Source organism: Oryctolagus cuniculus, chromosome 2 (assembly GCF_051225735.1).
Source record: "Oryctolagus cuniculus isolate XC-2025 breed Fujian yellow rabbit chromosome 2, ASM5122573v1, whole genome shotgun sequence".
Taxonomy (NCBI): Eukaryota; Metazoa; Chordata; class Mammalia; order Lagomorpha; family Leporidae; genus Oryctolagus; species Oryctolagus cuniculus.
This window is the reverse complement of record NC_142868.1, coordinates 178,906,471-178,925,936: the sequence shown is the minus strand read 5'-3', so window position 1 is coordinate 178,925,936 and position 19,466 is coordinate 178,906,471. Positions and strand designations below refer to the sequence as shown.

General features: G+C 55.3%; 1 protein-coding gene across 6 annotated transcripts in view; it reads left to right on the top strand.

The window, feature by feature from the left end:
- The window catches only part of TOGARAM2 (TOG array regulator of axonemal microtubules 2), a 60,882-nt gene extending 43,350 nt beyond the window's left edge, over positions 1 to 17,532 (top strand). For 5 of the 6 annotated variants that reach the window (XR_016229515.1, XR_016229514.1, XM_051839897.3 and 2 more), the window contains exons 18-20: positions 523 to 739; positions 10,638 to 10,724; positions 17,046 to 17,532. Coding sequence is in view for 3 of the 6 variants with exons in the window: in XM_051839897.3 (XP_051695857.3) it covers positions 523 to 739; positions 10,638 to 10,724; positions 17,046 to 17,362 (621 nt within the window). In the remaining 3 variants the exon portion in view is untranslated. Of the gene's footprint in view, positions 1 to 522; positions 740 to 10,637; positions 10,725 to 16,523; positions 16,698 to 17,045 lie in introns of all 6 variants that reach the window. The other variant, XR_016229513.1, reaches the window with a different exon arrangement.
- The last annotated feature ends 1,934 nt before the right edge of the window (positions 17,533 to 19,466 follow it).

Below are 19,466 nucleotides of genomic sequence, written 5' to 3'. Positions count from 1 at the left end.
AGAGGTGGGTTAGGAGTTGGAATAGCCTTTCACAGCCTGAACCTCCGGGCAGGTGCCTGCCTCTTCCTGGAGCGAGGCTACCGACAGCCATGTTGTGAGGGAGAGGACTGGTGCGGAGTGCGCAGACCCGGGTGCCCATCCCAGTCTCTTGCTGGCTGTGTGATCTGAGCCAAGTCGTTTAACCTCTCTGTGCCTCAGTTGTTGTTTGTGGGGAGGCGGGGCTGGTAACTCGGGCCTCCTGGTTAAGCTCGTTCAGGACAAGGCTGCAGAGTGCCTAACGTGAACATGACGCTCTGGACGCAGCGGGAGCTTGATGCGGGTCTGTTCCTCCCTCTTGCCCGCTGCCCCTATTGAGGAAGTGAGCTGTCCATCACCGGGACTGTTCTGGGACACACTGGACGACTCCTAGCCAGGACGCAGGAGGCGCTTGGCAGGGCTGGGTAGGCTCTGAGGTCCCCGGCGCTGTGGGACACCTGCCCCGCTTGGGTTTCCATGGGCTTTTGGTTTCTGTTCCCTTAAAAGGTCTTCGATGCTTTCACGCCAAGGCTTCAGGATTCCAACAAGAAGGTGAACCAGTGGGCGCTGGAGTCCCTTGCCGAGATGATCCCCTTCCTCAAAGAAAGCTTGCAGCCCATGCTGCTGTCCGTCATCGTCGCTGTTGCAGACAACCTCAACTCCAGGAGCGCGGGGATCTCTGCCGCCGCCGCCTCCGTGCTGGATGCCATGATGCAGCACCTGGGTGAGCATCAGCGGGGGGAGGGCTCCCGGCTCCCACGCCCTCCCTCAGCAGAGTGGCAAACAGCCCTGGGCAGCTCTCAAGCCAAGCAGTTCCCTGGGACCCCAGGGCTCACAAGGCTCCTGGCCGGCGGGGTTTTCCCTGCTCAGCCTACCCCGGTGTCCAAAGAACACGGAGGTGGAGGTGATGTGGAGATGGCCCGCCAAGGGCCACACAACACTGATGTTTGAGTCAGGAGTGCTGGGAAGGCCTAAACCGGGCCAGGGCGTGGGGTGCAGGGTTAGTGGGGAGGGGTGGGGAGGGCAGAGGGGGTGGAGGTCAGGAGAGGCGAGGGCATTCCTGTGCCTTATGTGCCTTGTGGTGTCTCAGCTTCTTGGGCATTAGGGGGAGGTTTTGCTACACCTACTTCTATCATTCCCTTTTTAAAAACCTTTTTTTATACTGTTGTTCTGAAGGAAACACCTCCACTTGTTTTCCCAAATATTTATATTATTTATTTGAAATGCAGAGTGATGGAGAGAGAGGGGGTGAGAGAGAGAGAAAGAGAAAATGTCTTCCATCTGCTGGTTCACTCTCCAAATGGCTGCTATGGCTGGGGCTGGGCCAGGCCCAAACCAGGAGCCCAGAATGCCATCCAGGTCTCCTGCATGGGTGGCGGGGGCTCAAGGACTTGGGCCATCTTCCGCTGCTTTCCCAGGCACATCAGCAGGGAGCCAGGTCAGAAGCTGAGCAGCCTCATATGGGACGCTGGAGGTGCAGGTGCAGCTTACGCCGTGACACTGGCCCCTCTCCCATTCCTTTCCGGGACGGTGAGGAGGTGATGCTTGGCATATCCACTCACAGATGCAAGTGCAAGTTCAGAACTTGGGCTGTGCTGCTGTAGCAGTGGAGTGATGAGCTTTCACGAGCAAGTGAGGAGGTTCCTGCCTGACAACCGCCTTGGTTTGCCTCGTTGGGCACATTCTGATGAGCACAGGCCGTGTCTTGCCTTTAGCACCTGCAAGCATCGCCCGGGGATGCCGGGAACACGGCCTGGCAAGCTCTCCTCCCCCCCTCCCCTCCCGCTGCCGAGGCCCAGCCCAGCTCCCCGAGGCTGGGACAGCCGCCCTGTCCTTGGCTGGAGCCTCCAGGTGAAGTTTCGGTTACAAATCAAAGGCCTGGCCAAGCCCTTCTCTGCTTCTGGAGTTCATAAATATTGTCAATTTCCGCGTTTCATCTCAGAGGGAATTTATGATTTGCTGAGTTTGTTGCTGTAGAACAAACAATATAAATCCCGCTCTAAATTACAGCTTGTTCTCTGCGCGGCCTGGGGAAGCGAGATTGCTGTTGCCAATAACCAAGGCTCTTGGTAAATCACTGCGGGCCCTGGATTTATTGGGAAAACCTGCACCAAGCAGAACGGGCTTTAGCTATTTGAAGAGGATAAGCACTCACACCTGGGGAGAGGTTTTTTTCCTAACCCTTCCTCCTCCAGCTGTTTCAGGTTCTGATTTCTCCTTGAGCACCGTGGGGTGTCAGGAGGTTTGGGCAGCAGAGCTGGTGTCTCCCATTGCCCGGAAAGTCGGGTCCCCTGCATGTGGAAAGGGTGGGGGCTGGGATGCCAGTCCCTCATCTGCAGCTGTAACACAGTACCCGAGACGGAGCCCTTTCCAGAGAAAAGAGGTGGCAGGACGTGACACTCATGTCTGCTTGGCCCCAGCGGGGGCTCCAAGGGGGCTGGACGGTATGCGGAGAGATCTTGTGGCAGACAGGAACCCGGAGACCCCGAAGGGGCCAGTCTGGGAACGGACTCGCAGAGTCCAGCAGTGACCCTTCGGTGAGCGAGGTCCCCAGTGACCTAATCACCTCCCGCCAGGCCCCACCTCTTAAAGGTTCTGCCACCTCCCAATACCGCCACACTGGGGACCAAGCGTCCAACACATGGACCTTGGAAGAACAAAACACATCCAAGCTACAGTGGCCTGCTTTGGGGATCTGACTGCACCTCAGATGGGGCCACAGCCCCCAGGACGATGCCTGAGGTGCTTCCTCCCTTGGGGGTCGGGGTCTCCTTGGACATGGCTGATGACGGCCCCTCCTGGTCCACCTGCCAGGAGCTGTGGTGCAGGTACGGGGGACTGTCTTCCTGCCTGATGCTTAGGTCCATGCTCGGGCTGGAAGGGAATGGTGGCCTTGGTCTCCAAGGGATGACTGGAGTCTGATAGCAGGAGTAAATCCACTGCCTGGGCGCCACGTAACTTCTGGCAGGAGTGATAATGAGCTGTGTGGGCCAGGAGGCTTTCCCGTGGGCCACACCCTCTCAGCTCAGCCAGCTACTTCGGTGTTGAAAGTCTTAGGCCCTAGGAAATGACAGCTGATTTCTACAGCCATGCAGGTCAGAGCCAGAGGGAGAATTCGCCATTGCTGGGGGATGCCCAAGGTCGCAGCAAGGGCCCTCCAGGAATGGCTCTCACCCGCCGGGCATGGTCGGAGCCTGGCCTGCAAAGGGCAAAACAGGTGCAAGTAACAGAATCTCCAGCTATGCAGGGGACTGGGTGGGTGGGGTGGCAGAGACTGGAGCAGGGGGATAGAAGAGAAGGGGCAGTGGGCTCTCCAAACCACCCATGTTGAGCTGCGGGTCCCAATGGTTCCTTGGGGGGCCTTTAGTATCCCGGGCCCCTCCTGGAAGTGGCTTGGAGCCCTTGGTGAGAGGGAACTCTCTCCAAAGCTTATGTTTTCAGGCCCTGCTGGAATTCCTGTGGAACTCCACGGGGAACCGTGAAATACTTTAATGTGGAAAGCCACAGAGCGACTGCTTGGCGTGTCACCGTGTTTCCTGCTAACTGCAGGGCCACAGGGATCAAGAATCGTGCCTGGGGCTCTCAGATGGCGCAGACAGACCTGGAAGTTGGCTATTTGGGGGACCTCTGGGTCCCTCCTGGTTGTGGAATGCGGTGGTAGACCATTCGCCCAAGTCATCTTCTCGGAGTCCAGCATGGGTGAAGTTGAGTGTTGTCTTTGTCAGCAGAGTAGGTGGGGGCTTCTGCCCGTGCCCCCTTTTGGGGGCGATGAGGAAGGAGACACGTTGATGAGGAAGGAGCGTGCCACCTGTCGCTGCCTGCAGTGGGGGCTCTCTGGGGACGAGGCTCCGGGGCGTCTTCTGTTCTCAGCAGCAGGACCTGGGGATGGAGTGAGTTCCTGGCGGGTGGATGGGCTCTGTTCTGGGTGAGTTATACAGACCCCCAGTAATGAAAACATCGGGCTCTGACAGCACGTCCCCACCGGGTCACAGCTCTGTATTCAGGCTCCTCGGGCCGCAAGGAGCGCTCCCAATTCAGCCCAGCTCCCGGCCCGTGCTGGGGAGAGGAGATAAGCTTGCAGTGGGGGTGGCTGCAGATCCAATTTCACTGTTCTGCTGGCTGACTTTAAATTCATTGCCTAATATGAATCATATTATCAACATCACATTGTTAGGAGAATTTAAAAACCCATCCGTGATACCTCTCCAGTATATCAACTGCTTAGAAATGTTATTTTCTATTTTTTATCTATATGCATACAAATTTCCCTAGCTAAAAATCATAATGTACATACAATTTTGACTTTGCTTCTTTCATTTAACACTATCTGGTTTCCCAGGTATTATACAATCTTTCACATGCCACCATGTAGTCTTTTAAAAAGTTAACCAACTCAGAAATACAGAGTTTACTTTCCTTACTATAAAAGTCATGCTTACTAATTATTGAGAAAATGGCAAATACAAAGTATTTGAAAAGCCCTTTCTGATAGTGACTTCCAATTCCTTAAAAACAATTATTAATTTTGTGATTAGAATTTTAAAAATTTATATATTATCTTTTTAAGTTTTTTTTTTTTTTTAAGTGTAGAGGCAGAAGGCCTGGGTGGTTCCTGTCTGCTGTTTTATTCCCCAAATGCCCACAGCAGCCCTGGGCCAGGCCAGGGGCCAAGGCTGGGAGCTGGGGACTCAGTCCAGGTGCCCCACGTGAGGCAGGAGCCCCATCACTGGAGCCGTCACTGCTGTCCCAGGGTCTGCATCAGCAGGAAGCTGGAACGAGGAGCTGAGCGGGATCCTGAACCCAGGCGCTCTGACATGGGAGAGGGGCTTACCCGTGTTCTAATTGCTGGGCCTGATGCCTGCCCTCATTTGTCATTGAAAATGTTTTCTCTGCTTATTGGTGCACATAGTTGTGATTGTATTAGTCATCTGAATTTGAATCCTGCTTTAAAAAAAATCAGAGCACGGGCATTTACATGTGACTGTACACTTGAGTCACTTTTTTTGTTTTTGTTTTTTTTTTGACAGGCAGAGTGGACAGTGAGAGAGAGAGACAGAGAGAAAGGTCTTCCTTTTCCATTGGTTCATTCCCCAATGGCCGTTGCGGCTGGCACGCTGCAGCCGGTGCACCACGCTGATCCGAAGCCAGGAGCCAGGTGCTTTTCCTGGTCTCCCATGGGGTGCAGGGCCCAAGCACTTGGGCCATCCTCCACTGCACTCCCTGGCCACAGCAGAGAGCTGGCCTGGAAGAGGAGCAACCGGGACAGAATCCGGTGCCCCCACCGGAACTAGAACCTGGGGTGCCGGCGACTCAGGCGGAGGATTAGCCTAGTGAGCTGTGGCACCGGCCTCACTTGAGTCATTTTTAACAACCCCATCACATGGCTGCACCAGAACTCACACCTCTCAGGGCAGGTGCATTCCCGCTTTCGCCTTGAGATGCACAGTTTGGGCAGCCGCGGGGAATCTGGCTGTGGTGCCATTGTAACTTTCAGAGTCCCTTGCTTGTTGTCAGGAGTTCCAGTTTGACTCTTGCATCTCGTTGCCACCATACTTGACTTTCACACTTTCTTAAAACCTCATCTCTTGCTTCCGCTTCCCTGTAGCCTGAGGGTAGCATGGCCTGGTGACCTGAGAGCTTGGCTGAGTGGGACAGGTGTGAAGCCCCATGGACCCTGCCCTGTGCAGGGCAGCTGGGGTCTCTGGCCTGCCAGCTGGTGGTGACCGCTTGCTCCCCACTGCATGACTGAAAACAAGCTCTTCCTTGCGAGGCTGACCTGGTGCAGAAGAGGAGCCTATGGACACTCCAGGCAAGGCTGAGGGAGCAGCGCCTTTGACTGTCCACAGTTAGAGTCCAGCCTCTTGGTTCTCTCTGCCATGAAGGTTGCTGGCCTTCAGGGCGATCTGGGGGTAATCATAGTAACAATTGCTGCTACTTAACACAGGCATCATTTACACCGTTATGTTACCTTACTTAGTCTTTATTTATTTTTTCTTTTATTTGAAAGTATACAAACTTCATGCATTTCATAAATACAAATCTAGGAACATAATGATTCCTCCCACCCTATCTTCCCTCCCACCCACACTCCCGCCCCCTTCCTTCTCCTTCTAGTCCCATTTTTCAATTAACTTTATACACATATAATTAACCCTACACTAAGTAAAGAGTTCAAGAAATTGTATGGGGAAAAAAACCTGTTCCTCAACAGTCGAGAGGAGTGCTATTCAAAGTCATTGCATCTCCAAGTATCAATTTCACTTCTGTTGATTACCTTTTAGGTGCTCTGTTAGTTAGCACAGTTCAGAGAACATATGGTATTTGTCTTTTTGGAACTGGCTTATTTCACTAAGCATAATATTTTCCAGTTGCATCCATTTTGTTGCAAACAGAAAGATTTCTTTTTTCTTTTTCTTTTCTTTTCTTTCTTTTTTTTTTTTTTTTTTTTTTGACAGGCAGAGTGGACAGTGAGAGAGACAGACAGAGAAAGGTCTTCCTTTGACGTTGGTTCACCCTCCAATGGTCGCTGCGGCCAGCGCCATCTTGCTGATCCGAAGCCAGGAGCCAGGTACTTCTCCTGGTCTCCCAAGGGGTGCAGGGCCCAAGCACTTGGGCCATCCTCCACTGCACTCCTGGGCCAGGGCAGAGAGCTGGCCTGGAAGAGGGGCAACTGAGACAGAATCCGGTGCCCCGACCGGGACTAGAACCTGGGATGCTGGCACCGCAGGTGGAGGATTAGCCTATTGAGCCGTGGCGCTGCCCCCCCCTTTTTTTTACCACTATGTAGTATTCCATGGTGTACATAATCCCATACCTTTTTTTTTTTTTATCTGGTTCTCAGTTGATGGACATTTGGGTTGATTCCATGTCTTAGCTCTTGTAAACTGAGCTGCAATAGCTATTTAATCTTTTTTTTTAAAAAAATATTTATTTATTTATTTGAAAGGCAGAGCTACACAGAGAGAGAGAGGTCTTCCATCCGCTGTTTCACTCCCTAGATGGCAGCCATGGTTGGAGCTGCACTGATCTGAAGTCAGGAGCCAGGAACCTCTTCCAGGTCTCCCACATGGGTGCAGGGGCCCAAGGACTTGGACCATCTTCTACTGCTTTCCCAGGCCTTAACAGAGAGCTGGATTGGAAGTGGAGCAGCCGGGTCTCGAACTAGCACCCATATGGGATGCCGGCACTGAGGGAGTGGCTTTACCTGCTATGCCACAGCGCCAGCCCCGCTCATTTAATCTTTATCACAACCATGTGACAAAGGTATTAGTACCACCCCTGTTTCATAGATGAGCAAACTGAGGTAGGCAGAAGGAGGACAGGTGGCTGGTCCAACGTTACCCAGAAACAATGTGGAAGACCAGGATTGAGACATAGGCGATCCACACCCTCAGCTCCCACACTTAACCACTGTGCTGTATTATCTGTCATTCAGCTTGAGAGTGACCCCAAAGGGGAGCCTTCACTATGAAAGTGCCTAGAGCCCAGTCCTAGTGCTCTAGGGTTCATAAACCAGCTTGGGCAAGCTGCGTCTCTGTCTTGACATTGCACTGTACTCCACGAGCATTTATTGAGCACCTATTGTGTGCTATGCCCCACGGGAGCACAGTTTGGTGCAGGTATCTTTGGGTGTCCATTTCAGGTGTTCCCCGAGTTCACTTCTTTGTGGCTCCAGGAGGCCGTGTCAGAGGCCAGGAGTGGGGAACCCCAGCTGTGACCAGGAAGGGTCCTACACTGAGCATTGCAGGAGGTGACCAACAAAGGGAAGTCCATGCCTTTAAATATGGTCTCATGGCGGATATTGGGGTGGGACAAATAGAGCGGCTGGACACTATACAGGTGATGCTGATGGAAACACTTGTTCTCACACTATCACAACCTTGCCTGGATGCCCTGAGACTACTTCTTGCCAACTGCAGTATCCTAGGTGCTGGCGACTCAGTCTCCCAGGGTGAATTCATGTAAAGGCTCTGCCTTAGCTTACCTGTGCGAACAGCAGGAATGAGCTGCATGGGTTTTCTCTGCTGTATCCCTCCCAGCCCTCAGGAGGGGGACGAGGGAAGGAGGCTTGAGCTCTTTCTAGGCTTGTTGCTTGATGGGAAAGGCAAAGCGATGGGTGCACATCTAGGGAGTTCTGGGCTCTGGGTTGGAAAAGTGAAACCATCTGGAAAGACTTCGTCAGGCAGGTCTCTAAACTCTGTCCCCTGCAAAGAGGGGTCTGGCCTTGAGCAGTCTGCTCCTGGATGCCAGGAGCTGTGGTTTGAATGTCTCCTTGTTGAATGTCTCATGTTGAAGTCCAGGTGCCAGTGTGACAGTACTGAGGCGATTAGGTCACGAGGGCTCCATCCTCACTAATGGATTCAGGCTGTTACCGGGTGAGAAGGTTGGTGTCACAGGAGTGGTTCCTCATTGAAAGGATGAGTTTGGCTCCTTGCTGTCTCGGTTACACGCTCTTCCTTGCCCTCTGCCTTCTGCCATGGGCTAGGGCAGCACAAGGGCCCAGCACCGTGCCCTTGATGTCCCAGCCTCCAGAACCCTGAAGCCGGGCAAACGTCTATGGGTTGTAAGTCGCCCAGTCTGTGGTGTGCGTTATAGCAGCAGAGGACAGACTGAGACACAGGGCACTGTGGCTGGTGCTGCTACGGTGACGCCTGTGCAGTCTCCCAGGCTCCTCTCCCTGGCAGGTGCAGGCAGACCGCATAGCCCCGTCCCTGAAAAACTGCATTCTCTGACTTGTTCTGCCTCTGACTGCTGGGACTGCGCGAATGTGGGCGGCTGGGTGGGTGGGGGCCCCACGAGTCAGGTGATCTGGAGGTCCAAGGAGAATGATCTGATCTTGTGCATTTCCTAGGTTAGCTCATCTTGCCTGGGAAAGGGCCACGGGTATCTTTGTGATGAACGCAGGGCTTCAAGTTTAAGCGTTGGACAAAACGTGGGGAGGAGCGGGCAGCTTTGCAGTTCCGTGCAGGTGGGGTCCTGCATGGCTGGCTTTGGAAATGCATCCAGGAAGCTGGAGGTCTCTCAGCCCCTGGAATGTCCCCACCCTCTTGGATTGTGGCCTCCCGGTTGGTGGTTCCTCTCTGGAATGAGCACTCCTACCACTTCAGTTCTTTCAAGATACGAATAGGGAGCTGCTCAGTCTGGGTGCTTCACCCGTGGGTGTGGCTGGGTAGCTGGGGGAGCTGTGCTCCTGGGGCTGGGGGAGGGTGAGAAGGCTCAGGAACAATTAAGGAAGAGTGTAAACATCACTCCAACCTTTTAAAACGTGAATGGGGCACGTGGAGGGAGAACTTTGCTGTCTGAGGTGTGTTCATGCCGGACCTGGGTATCGGACTGCTTGGGGTTAAAAGCCACAGGAAAGGGGCCGGCATTATGGCGTGCGGGGTTTGGGTTCGAGTCCTGGTGTTACAGATGCTGGTGCGGGTCCGGCTGCTCCACTTCTAATCCAGCTCCCTGCTAATGTGCCTGGGGGATGGCCCAAGTGCTTGGGCCCCTGCACCCATGTTGGAGACCTGGAGGAAGCTCCTGGCTCCTGGCTTCTGTCTGGCTCAGCCCTGGCTGTTGTGGCCATTTGGGGAGTGAACCAGCAGATGGAGGACCTCTTTCTCTGCCTTTCCCTCTCTCTCTGTGACTGCACCTTTCAGAAAAAAGAAACGAAATGGAAAAAAAAAAAAAAAAAGCCAAAGGAAGCAGGCCAGGTGGGGAGGTTGTGCCTACACTGGGAAGTAATGGACGCCCTCAGCACACGACTGCCCCCTCTGACCGCCCCCACTCCACCCTGGGCTGGGGCGCTTCTGCTCCCAATAGGATGAGCTGCCGTCCTGGGACGCGGGACAGAAAGGGCTGAAGGCCGGGCAGACCAGGAGTCGCCGCCCTGGCTCCAGGCCCCAGGCTCTGGTTTCCTGAGCACCGTGGCTCCCACCTGTGGTCAGTGGTCACCTGGTTCGATGTCTGTCCCCTGTCAAAGGAGCCTCTTGATGGGTGGGGAGGACCGTGTTTTGTGTAGTTCCCAGCTCCATGCCGGTGACGCGGGGGATGTGGGTAAGTTCAGAGCGAGAGTAAGTGACTACTTGGTGTGGTCCTGTCCTGTTGTTAGAGTGCGAGGTCAGGCTTGGAGGGGAGTCATTACTTCTCAGTTCTAACTCCAGCCCTACCACGGCTCGGTGCCTCGATTTCCCTTGAAACTACGTCTGTATATGTACAGGTTCATCCACGCCTCCCTCCATCTCTCTCTTTGTCAATCATCCATCTCTCTTATCCATCCATCATCCATTTACACCCCCCTCTCCCTCCCTCCCTCCCTCCCTCCCTCCCTTCCATCTCTCTCTCTCTTTCTGTGTATCACCCATCTACCCTCTTGCCGCAGACTTCATGGCGGCTTTGAGGAGCAGAGACAGGAGGACTCAGATGCGTGGGAGTCCATGAGGCCTGCTTGGGAACCGGCTCATTTCAGCTCGCTCACTCTTCCCCAGACACCACATATACATTCGCTGCACAACGTGGCTCCATTGTGACATGGAGAAATAATTCTGCTCCCCAGTGGGCCTCTTCCCGATGCAGCCTGTGGGGCCTGGCACCATGAGCACAGCCTCACGGCCACTGATTCTCTCTCTTTCTTTCAGACCCCCTTTGCCTCCTGCAAGCGTTTGCAGGGCGGGCGCGTTTCCTGAGTGGCCGTGCGCTGCTGGACGTCACAGATCGCCTGTCGGGTGAGCGCCCCAGCCTACCCTGACCCCAAACTTCCGGTCCACTTCTCTTCTTTGGCATGAGGTCAAACCACCAACTTGCATTAGATCTCAAATAATCCCCACAGACCATTTAACATTTGACAATCTGCTTTTAAAGTTTATGTTTACTTGAGAGAGAGAGAGAGAGAGAGAGAGAGATATCACGCCCCTACTGTCTGAAATGGCTAGCACTGGGCTAGACAGAAGCCGAGAGCCAGAAACTCCGTCAGGTCTCCCCATGGGTGGCAGGAGCCCAGTTACCTGAGCTGTCCCCACTGCATTAGCAGGAAGCTGGAGTCAGGAGCCCGAGCCCTGGGTGGAATCCAGGTACTGCAAGGAGGGACGTGAGCATCTTAACTGCTAGGCTAAACACCCACCCCAATGTCGGCTTTTTTTTATTGGTGACAATCGCCACATTGCCAGAAGCAAATCTTTGTTTTGGTAAAAACTGGGTTGGGGGGAGGGATTTGTACGTAGCCCAGGCAGTTTTGAAGACGCTGTCGTGGGCCTGTGACCACAGGCAGCAGCACGGAGACCACCAGCAGCTCTGACCGCGGGCAGTTCCCTGCCGTAGTTTCATCCTCGTCCTCGCTTGCCCAAAGCAGCCCCTCCTGCCCGATCGCAGAAGGACCCGGCTCAGGAGGCCTCAGGCAGGCTGAGTCTGTTCCCAGGCTCCAGACAGGCCCCCTGAAACAGACAGGTCACACCACGCCCCTGTTGGAATCCTTGCCTGGCTCCTGCGCTGCCCTCAGGACAGCGTCCGAGACCCCTGCAGGGGCACACAGGCCCTGGGCCCTTTCTTCCCACCCCAGCTCACACGCGCTGGGCCCTGCCGTCCTCCTAATACCCCACAGGGAGGGTGTGGGCTCCACAGCCGTCCTTTGTATGGCGGTAAGAACAGAGCTTAGAAATGTCCCTGAGGCTAGGAGCAATGCAGGATGTGACCCAGGAGCCTGGCTGCAAAGCTGTGCTCTGCCGAGGCCCTGGGGGGGTCCCTCTGCCTGCTGGGCACCAGCGGGCAGCCCTCGCTGCTCTCCCACCACTCACACCCGTGCGTGGCTCCCCTGTCCGCAAAGCTCTGCGCCATGCTCTTCCTCCACTGGGCAATGCTCTCTGGCCCTGTCATCACCTCCTGTGTCCCCCTGGCCCCGTGCACGTCTCCAGAGCACACCGCATGGAGGCATTGGCCTGTCCCCCAGCCCCTTGCACCACGGCACCCGGGTTGCTCGGCACCTGGCCTGGTGCAGGCTCTCGGTACCGCAGCTCCTTCTGGCATCTTCTCTGCTGCTTCTCTCTCTCCCGGCCTTGCCTGCATCCTGGTGCAGTGCTCCGGGTGTGCCTGGCGTGGCTCACTCCTCCCGTCCAGGTGCCGGGCCTTCCCAGGGCAGGCAGGGCTGGGGTGGCCGGGCGTGAGGATGCAGGCACGCACTCAGCCGGCCCTGAGAGGACACAGGAGCTCCTTTGTGTGCTCACGCTCAGCCATCTCTGAGTGAGGCCGCCGCCTGTCCTTACGGGGAAATGCATGGGCCTCACTGGGGACTGCTCGCTCATCGCAGATCCCACATTTGTTTCCAAGACCTCTCTAAAATGCTGGTTTCCCGGTAGCTCTTTGGCTAACGTGGCATTGGCCAGGCACCAAGAAGAGCATGTCCCTCAGTGCCAGGTGCAGCTTGGTAGGAGTCGATCTTCGGCTGATTACCTCTCTGCCTCTTCACTCCAGTTTCGTGGGGTTGGCTGTTCCACAGTCGCTCCCAGAAGGGCCTCTGTGGCCTTGGCCAGCTTCCGAGACCCCTGCCAGCCAGGTGACCTCATGTCCCTGCACCTGGCAGTGCAGCTGAGGTGGCCCGAGCTCTGTGCAGGGCAGAGGCGGATCCTGGGGTGGGAGGAAGCTTCCTGGGGGCTGGAGCGGGCTCAGGGAGGAGGCATGGTAAGAGTGATCAGAACACCTTGACTTCTGGGCGGGGGGAGGTTTGTAACACTCGCTGATCCCCAGGGGAGGCTGTGTAGATTGGGCTGCAGGAACCTTGAGGGTGTGGCCTGGCAGCCAACATGTGTACTCCCTAGAAAACACCTCGGAGACAGCACTGGGCTGGGCTGTCTGCTCACAGGGGCCCAGGTCGGCTGTGATTCTCAATACTTCAGGCTGGCTCTGAAATCTGAGGGGACCCTGGGGACTCCTGGTGGGTTGGATGACGTTATGCTGAGGAGGGAAGGCAAATTGGGGGTTCCATTAAAAGTAAAGCAAAGCTGCAGACCGGCCCCTGAATGAGGAACTCCCCGGGGCTCAGAGGGACAAGGGGTGTTGGGAGGACTGTGAACTTCGGCCCCTGTCCTCAACCAGGCAGGGTCTTGAGCCAAGCCTCACTTTGCTCCCCTGGGAAGTGGACGTGCACCCTGCCTCTCAGGGGTGTGCTCTGAGCTGGAGCTGGAGGCACGGTGGGCGGGGGAGAAGCTCTAAGCCCTGGGTCCCCATAGCTTCCGGGGCACAAGCCCTTCCGGTTCCTCTGGCTGTCAGTCACATAGCTCCACTCTCAGTCTCATTTGCCTTCACCTTCAGCCCTGTCCTTGGCAGGACCGTGGGCAGAGGGGGCTGCTTGGCAAACAAGCGCAGTTTGCGCGAATGCACTTAGGGCAACCTGCCCATGGCCGGAGCAACTCTGTGCCGTGACCTGGGATAGCCTGCGATGTTGGCTGCAGCTCTGGGGATGGAGAGCTGGCTGGCAGGTGGAGCTGCCTGCTGGGTTCTCTTGAGTTTGCAGAGGGTTGAATAGCCCTTGCATAACCAGCCCTTGGGGGTTATCACGGGCACGGAGGGTCTGCACATTCGTGCCTCGTGCAGGGCTGCTGGTCTCATCGTGAGTTCGGGCACCCAGATGCTGGGAGGCCTGTGATGGTTTCGTTCCCCGCCAGCTGTTTTATCTGCCACAAAGCTTCCCTTGAGAGAGTCTTGACTTCCCCCTGCACAACAGCTTTTCTGTGCTTGGGTGGCCTTTCCCAGGAGGGGCTGTGGATTCTTTCAATACTAACACTACCTGAACGTACATAACACACACAGAAGACAGGACTCCAAAAACTCACAGAGGAGTGGAATCAAAATATAAGCTTATTGAGGCTGGTGCTGTGGCATAGCTGGTGGAGCTACCGCCTGCAGCACTGGCATCCCACAGAGGCACTGGTTTGAGTCCCGGCTGCTCCACTTGTGGTCCAGCTACCTGGTGATGCACCTGGGAAAGCAGCAGAAGATGGCCTGTCGCTCCCCCTCTTCGTGGAGGAACGACACTGGACCCTGCGCTGTTCTTTTGTCTGCTCGGCCCTTCCCGGGTTTGCTGCTGGTCCTTCCCGGGTTGGCTGCCGACCCCTCCACCTCCGTGGAGGGGTGGCTCCCCCTGCCACTTTCCCCGCTTCCGCGGAGGAGCGGCACACTGCCGGCCGGCTGTCTCGGGGGCTGCTCAGGTGTTCCTTCAGATGTTCCCAGTGCATATTGTTTCTCTCCTCCTTTATAGTCCTCTTCCACCAATCCCAACTCTGCTGCCCACACGCCGAGCACGCTGCTCTCCTCCAATCAGGAGCAGGATCAGCTCCTGCAGCTCATCAGTCAAACTGGCGAGAGGCAGCTGCGTAGAAGTTTACTCCTCCCCAGCGCCATATTGTGGGAGAGCAGATGCATAGAATAAGTCTTAATTCCAGTAACTTAGTCTAGTCTCAGTTGCTCCCCACAGTTCCCCCTTTCTTTTTATTCTTTGGCGTTGATACGCGCCTGTCTTCGGTGCCCCGCAGCACACACTCTGCTCTGCTTGCTAGAGTTGCCCACAGGTGCTTACAAGCCCTACCAATCAGGCAAACCGAATCCGGGTCCTCTCTTCACCATGTTGTGAGGAGGTTTTTAGGCGCTGATGCGTGCCTGTGTTCGGTGCCCTGCAGCACACACTCTGCTCTGCCTGCCCACAGGTGCTTACCACCTTACTAATCAGGCAGACCGAATCCGAGCCTTCTCATTGCCATATTGTGGGGAGACTTATTGGTGTTGATAACGTGCCTGTCTTCGGTGACCTGCAGTGCATAAGCTGCTAGCCACCCGCAGGTGTTTACCGCCTTACTAATCAGGCAGACCGAATCCAAGCCTTCTCATCGCCGTGTTGTGGGGAGGCCTTATTTTTCTCTATTTCTCTATCTCCAGGTATTCCTATCTCTCCTATTTTACTTCTATCTGCCAGCATTCCTATTTCTCTCATTTTACTTCTATACTTCTGTTTCTCTTATCCCCGCGGCTTCCCGGCGCCTCGCCCCGAGGCAGCTTCCCAGCTCTGCGCGGCTTCAGCCCGCACTTCTCTCCTCTGCGTGGCTTCCCAGCTTCGCGCGCACTCCGGGGTCTCCCCGCCCTTTGCGCCTGCACCACGGCCTCCGCGCCAGCCCCAAGCTCTCCTATCTACTTGTGCCCCGTGCGCTCTCTCCGCTCCTGCCCCGCACGCTCTCTGCGCTCGGCGGCTTCCGCGAATCACGGCCTAGCTCACGTTTCTGCTTTTGGTTTAGTTTTCAGTCTAAGTTCCCCGGGCTAACCTGACGAATTCCAACCTAGCTTACGTCTCCGCTTTTTGGTTTGGCTTCCTGTCTTTTGCTCCCTGGGCTAATCTGACGGATCCCAACCTAGCTTACGTCTCCGCTTCGGCCTACCCCCGTGGCTTCACTTTCCCTAGCTTATATTTTTCTCTACCCGGTACTTTTCCTAAGTTTCTTCCAACAATATTTCTCTCATTTCTCCTGGCTTCTCCCCACAGTCCGTATCCGAGTCTAAGTTTCTTCTAGCTTTCACTTTCACTTTCAACCCTAGATTTCTCCTGGCACTTTTTCCGTCCGGCTTTTCCCTAGGCTCTTTGCTAGTCTCTCTCTCCGGTATTTTCCTGCTTCTTCCCTCCTAGGTTTCCTATCTGAGTCACGGCACCATTATCCCTCCTAGGCTCATATCCAAGTCACGGCACCATTATGTCACTCCCCCATTTGCGGAGGAACGACACAGGACCCTGCGCTGTTCTTTTGTCTGCTCGGCCCTTCCCGGGTTTGCTGCTGGTCCTTCCCGGGTTGGCTGCCGACCCCTCCACCTCCGTGGAGGGGCGGCTCCCCCTGCCACTTTCCCCGCTTCCGCGGAGGAGCGGCACACCACCGGCCGACTCTCTTGGGGGCTGCTCAGGTGTTCCTTCAGATGTTCCCAGTGCATGTTGTCTCTCTCCTCCTTTATAGTCCTCTTCCACCAATCCCAACTCTGCTGCCCACACGCCGAGCACGCTGCTCTCCTCCAATCAGGAGCAGGATCAGCTCCTGCAGCTCATCAGTCAAACTGGCGAGAGGCAGCTGCGTAGAAGTTTACTCCTCCCCAGCGCCATATTGTGGGAGAGCAGATGCATAGAATAAGTCTTAATTCCAGTAACTTAGTCTAGTCTCAGTTGCTCCCCACAATGGCCGAGGTGCTTGGGCCCCTGCACCCACGTGGCAGACTTGGAAGAAGCTCCTGGCTTCCTACTGGCCCAGCCCTGGCCATTGCAGATGAAACAGCAGATGGAAGATCTCTGTCTCTCCTTGTATCTCTCGTAACTCTGCCTTTCAAGTAAATAAATAAATCTTTATATATAAAAGCTTATTTTGATGCAAAAAAATTTGAAATCCATGTGTAATGAGTCTTCAAAAAGGATATGAGAAATATTTGTTATTATTTATTATGCATGGATTTCAATTTTTGTATCCAAAATAAACTTCTATTTTAATTGAAATTTCCTCAAATGCCCACAGTGGCCGGGCGTGGGAGAGCAGCAGTTGAAGCTGGGAGCCAGGACACTTGTGCTGACACTACTGCCTCCCAGGGTCTGCAGTAGCAGGAAGCTGGAGCCAGGACTTGAACCCAGCTGCTTGGATGTGGGACATGGCTGCCTGAACTTCCGGGCTAAGTGCCACAAACTTTTTGAAGTATGCTCCTCTGTGTTTTTTATTGAATCTTTAAAAATCTTCAGGGCTTGGTTCAGGAGGGTTGTTCTTTCTTTGCAGCTTTGGAAAAGGCTCAGAAAGGTGGGCTGGCTTTCTCTGGCTCTTGCAGCTGGTAGGCAGCAGAGCCAGGGTTGTCACCGGGCGTGGCTGCCTCTTTCCTCTGCCCTGGGCTGCAGGGACCCATTGTGATCTCCCTGGGCAGTGTGTGCTTCTGCCTGTGTGCACACCTTCCTCCTCGGGCTCCCAGAGGCAGAGCTGGCGGCTGGGGAGACGGCAGTGGGAGAAGAGTGCGCCCTGCTCAAGTGACCATCCCTCTCTTCTGCCCGACAGCGCTGGTGGCCTCGGTTTACCCTCGGAAGCCGCAGGCTGTGGAGCGGCACGTGCTTCCTGTCCTCTGGCACTTCTTGAACAGTGTGCCGGGGAGCAGCGTCCTGCCCAGGCACGGCGGCAGCGTTGGCGCGGTGGTGTGCCGGCTCACTGGGAGCCTGCGGGAGCAGATGGGCTCCCGCCTGCAGGACTTGGCCGCCGGGCAGCCAGAGCACGTCTTCAAAATGCTGCAGCACCTCCTGGATGCGACCCCCACGGCAGGCAGCGGCAGGGTCGCCAGCAGAGAGCTGCCACTCGGCGGCAAGGCAACGGGCAGCTGACGGCCCTTCCAGCTGCGGGAGAGATGGGTCTGAAACGGGCGATTAATATTTTTATCTTATTTTATTTTTCTGATGTCATCATCTCCCGGCCTACCTTCCCCCTTAGAGTTCCAGATGTATACAGTATATTTTGAAGTAGAAATAAAAGAAATGCTATTTTTCTAAGGTTTTATTATCTTGCACTGGAAACAATATTTATTCACATATTGGAGACACAGAATCTCTGTCTTTCTCTCACACAGTGTTTGCATCACTGATTCACCCTCCAGCAAGAGTAAGAGAGGGAGAGGGAGGGGGAGGGGGAGGACCCTTCCATCTGTTGGTTCAGTCCTCAAATGCCTGTAGTGGCTGGGTCTGGGAACTGCAATGCTGGGAGCCAGGCACCCATCCAGGTCTCCCACAAGGGTGAACCCAGTTACTTGAACAGTCACCGCTGCCTCCCAGGGTCTGCAGAGCAGGAAACAGGATTCAGGAGCCAGAGGCAGGAATCAAAGCCAGGTAGTCTGGGCATCTTAACTGTTAGGGAAATAGCCACTCTTATCTTGTACCTTTTTTTTTTTTTTTTTTTTGACAGAGTTAGAGAGAGAGACAGAGAGAAAGGTCTTCCCTCCATTGGTTCACTCCCCAGGTGGCCGCAACAGCCAGAGCTGGGTAGATCCGAAGCCAGGAGCCAGGTGCTTCCTCCCGGTATCCTATGCGGGTGCAGGGGCCCAAGCACTTGGGCCATCCTCCACCGCCCTCCCATGCCACAGCAGAGAGCTGGACTGGAAGAGGAGCAACCGGGGCTAGAACTGGTGCCCGTACGGGATGCCGGCACCGCAGGTGGAGAATTAACCAAGTGAGCCAGGGCGCCGGCCCCTATCTTGTACCTTTTTAACCTCAGAGAAATTTCCAGTAGCTGGGTTGGGCGCCAACATAATGAAATACAAAAACGGCAACGCTGGTTATGGGGGAGATGGAGATGAGAGCTGTGGAAGAAAAGGGTTGCGTAGATCCACCCATTGCACTGCATTTTGGGGCCGAGTCCCCCGTCTGTGGGCATGGGATGGCTCTCCGGGGGCCCCAGGCTTCTGAGCTGTCATCAAGTCAGTGCCTGATCAGAAGTGAGCACACCAGACATCCCTGGGGACACCGTGCTTGTGCCTTGCCAACTCCGCAGTGCAGCAGCCTGGTGCTGTGGCAGCCGCCTGCAGGGAGCTGCGGGCTCAGCCGGAGACACAGGGCCGTTGATGCTGTCTGGCTGAATGCCGCCTCCTGGCTCTGGAAGTTGCCATTCTGGCTGGTTCTGAAAGGACCAGAGGTCGCTTCACCCTTGGAACACCCTAAGTGGAAGCACTCAGTGGCTCTTGAGCTGCTAGGCGGTATACAGACATCACACGGACCCTGCATTTGCATGGGCTGCTTAAGTCGGCCGTGATGCAACACTGGAGGGGAGGGGGTACAGTGTGGGGAAGCAGGGAGGAGGTGCCGGCTGCTGGGGTAGCAGCCAGGGGGATGGGGCCTTGCGGGGCACTGGAGGTCTGGGGCTCAGGTATGGACACAGTAGTGGTGGCTTTGCCTGGGCGGGGGCCAGTGATGGGTTAACAGCCATGTGACCAGAGATGATTGGAACTCAGCGGTTCTGCAGACACACAGGCAGGCCTGGTAAGGCGATGGCTCCCAGGACAGCGCCTTGTCCTTGCCAAGGAAACTGCCCCATTTGGTGACAGACACAGTGAGTTCTCCGGCCGTCTCCACCCCTGCTCCGTGGTCACTCGTCCCCGAGCTGTGACATCAGCTCTATGTCACTGTTCTGAGCCTCCCCTGAGGAAGTCCAACTACAAAGACACTACAAAAGGTCTGTGGGAAAACGCAGTTCAGTTAAGTTTAGGGGCAGTTGTTACGGTGCAGCGTGTTAAGCTGCGGCCGTTTGCGACGCCAGCATCCCATATTAGTGTCAGTTTGAGTCCTGGCTGCTCTGCTTCTGATCCAGCTTCCTGCTAATGCATTCTGGGGGAGCAGACGATGGCTCAAGTACTTGGGTGCCTGACACCCATGTGGGAGACCTGGATAAAGGTCTCTGGCCCAACCCTGGCCATTGCGGCCATTTGGTCAGTGAATAGCA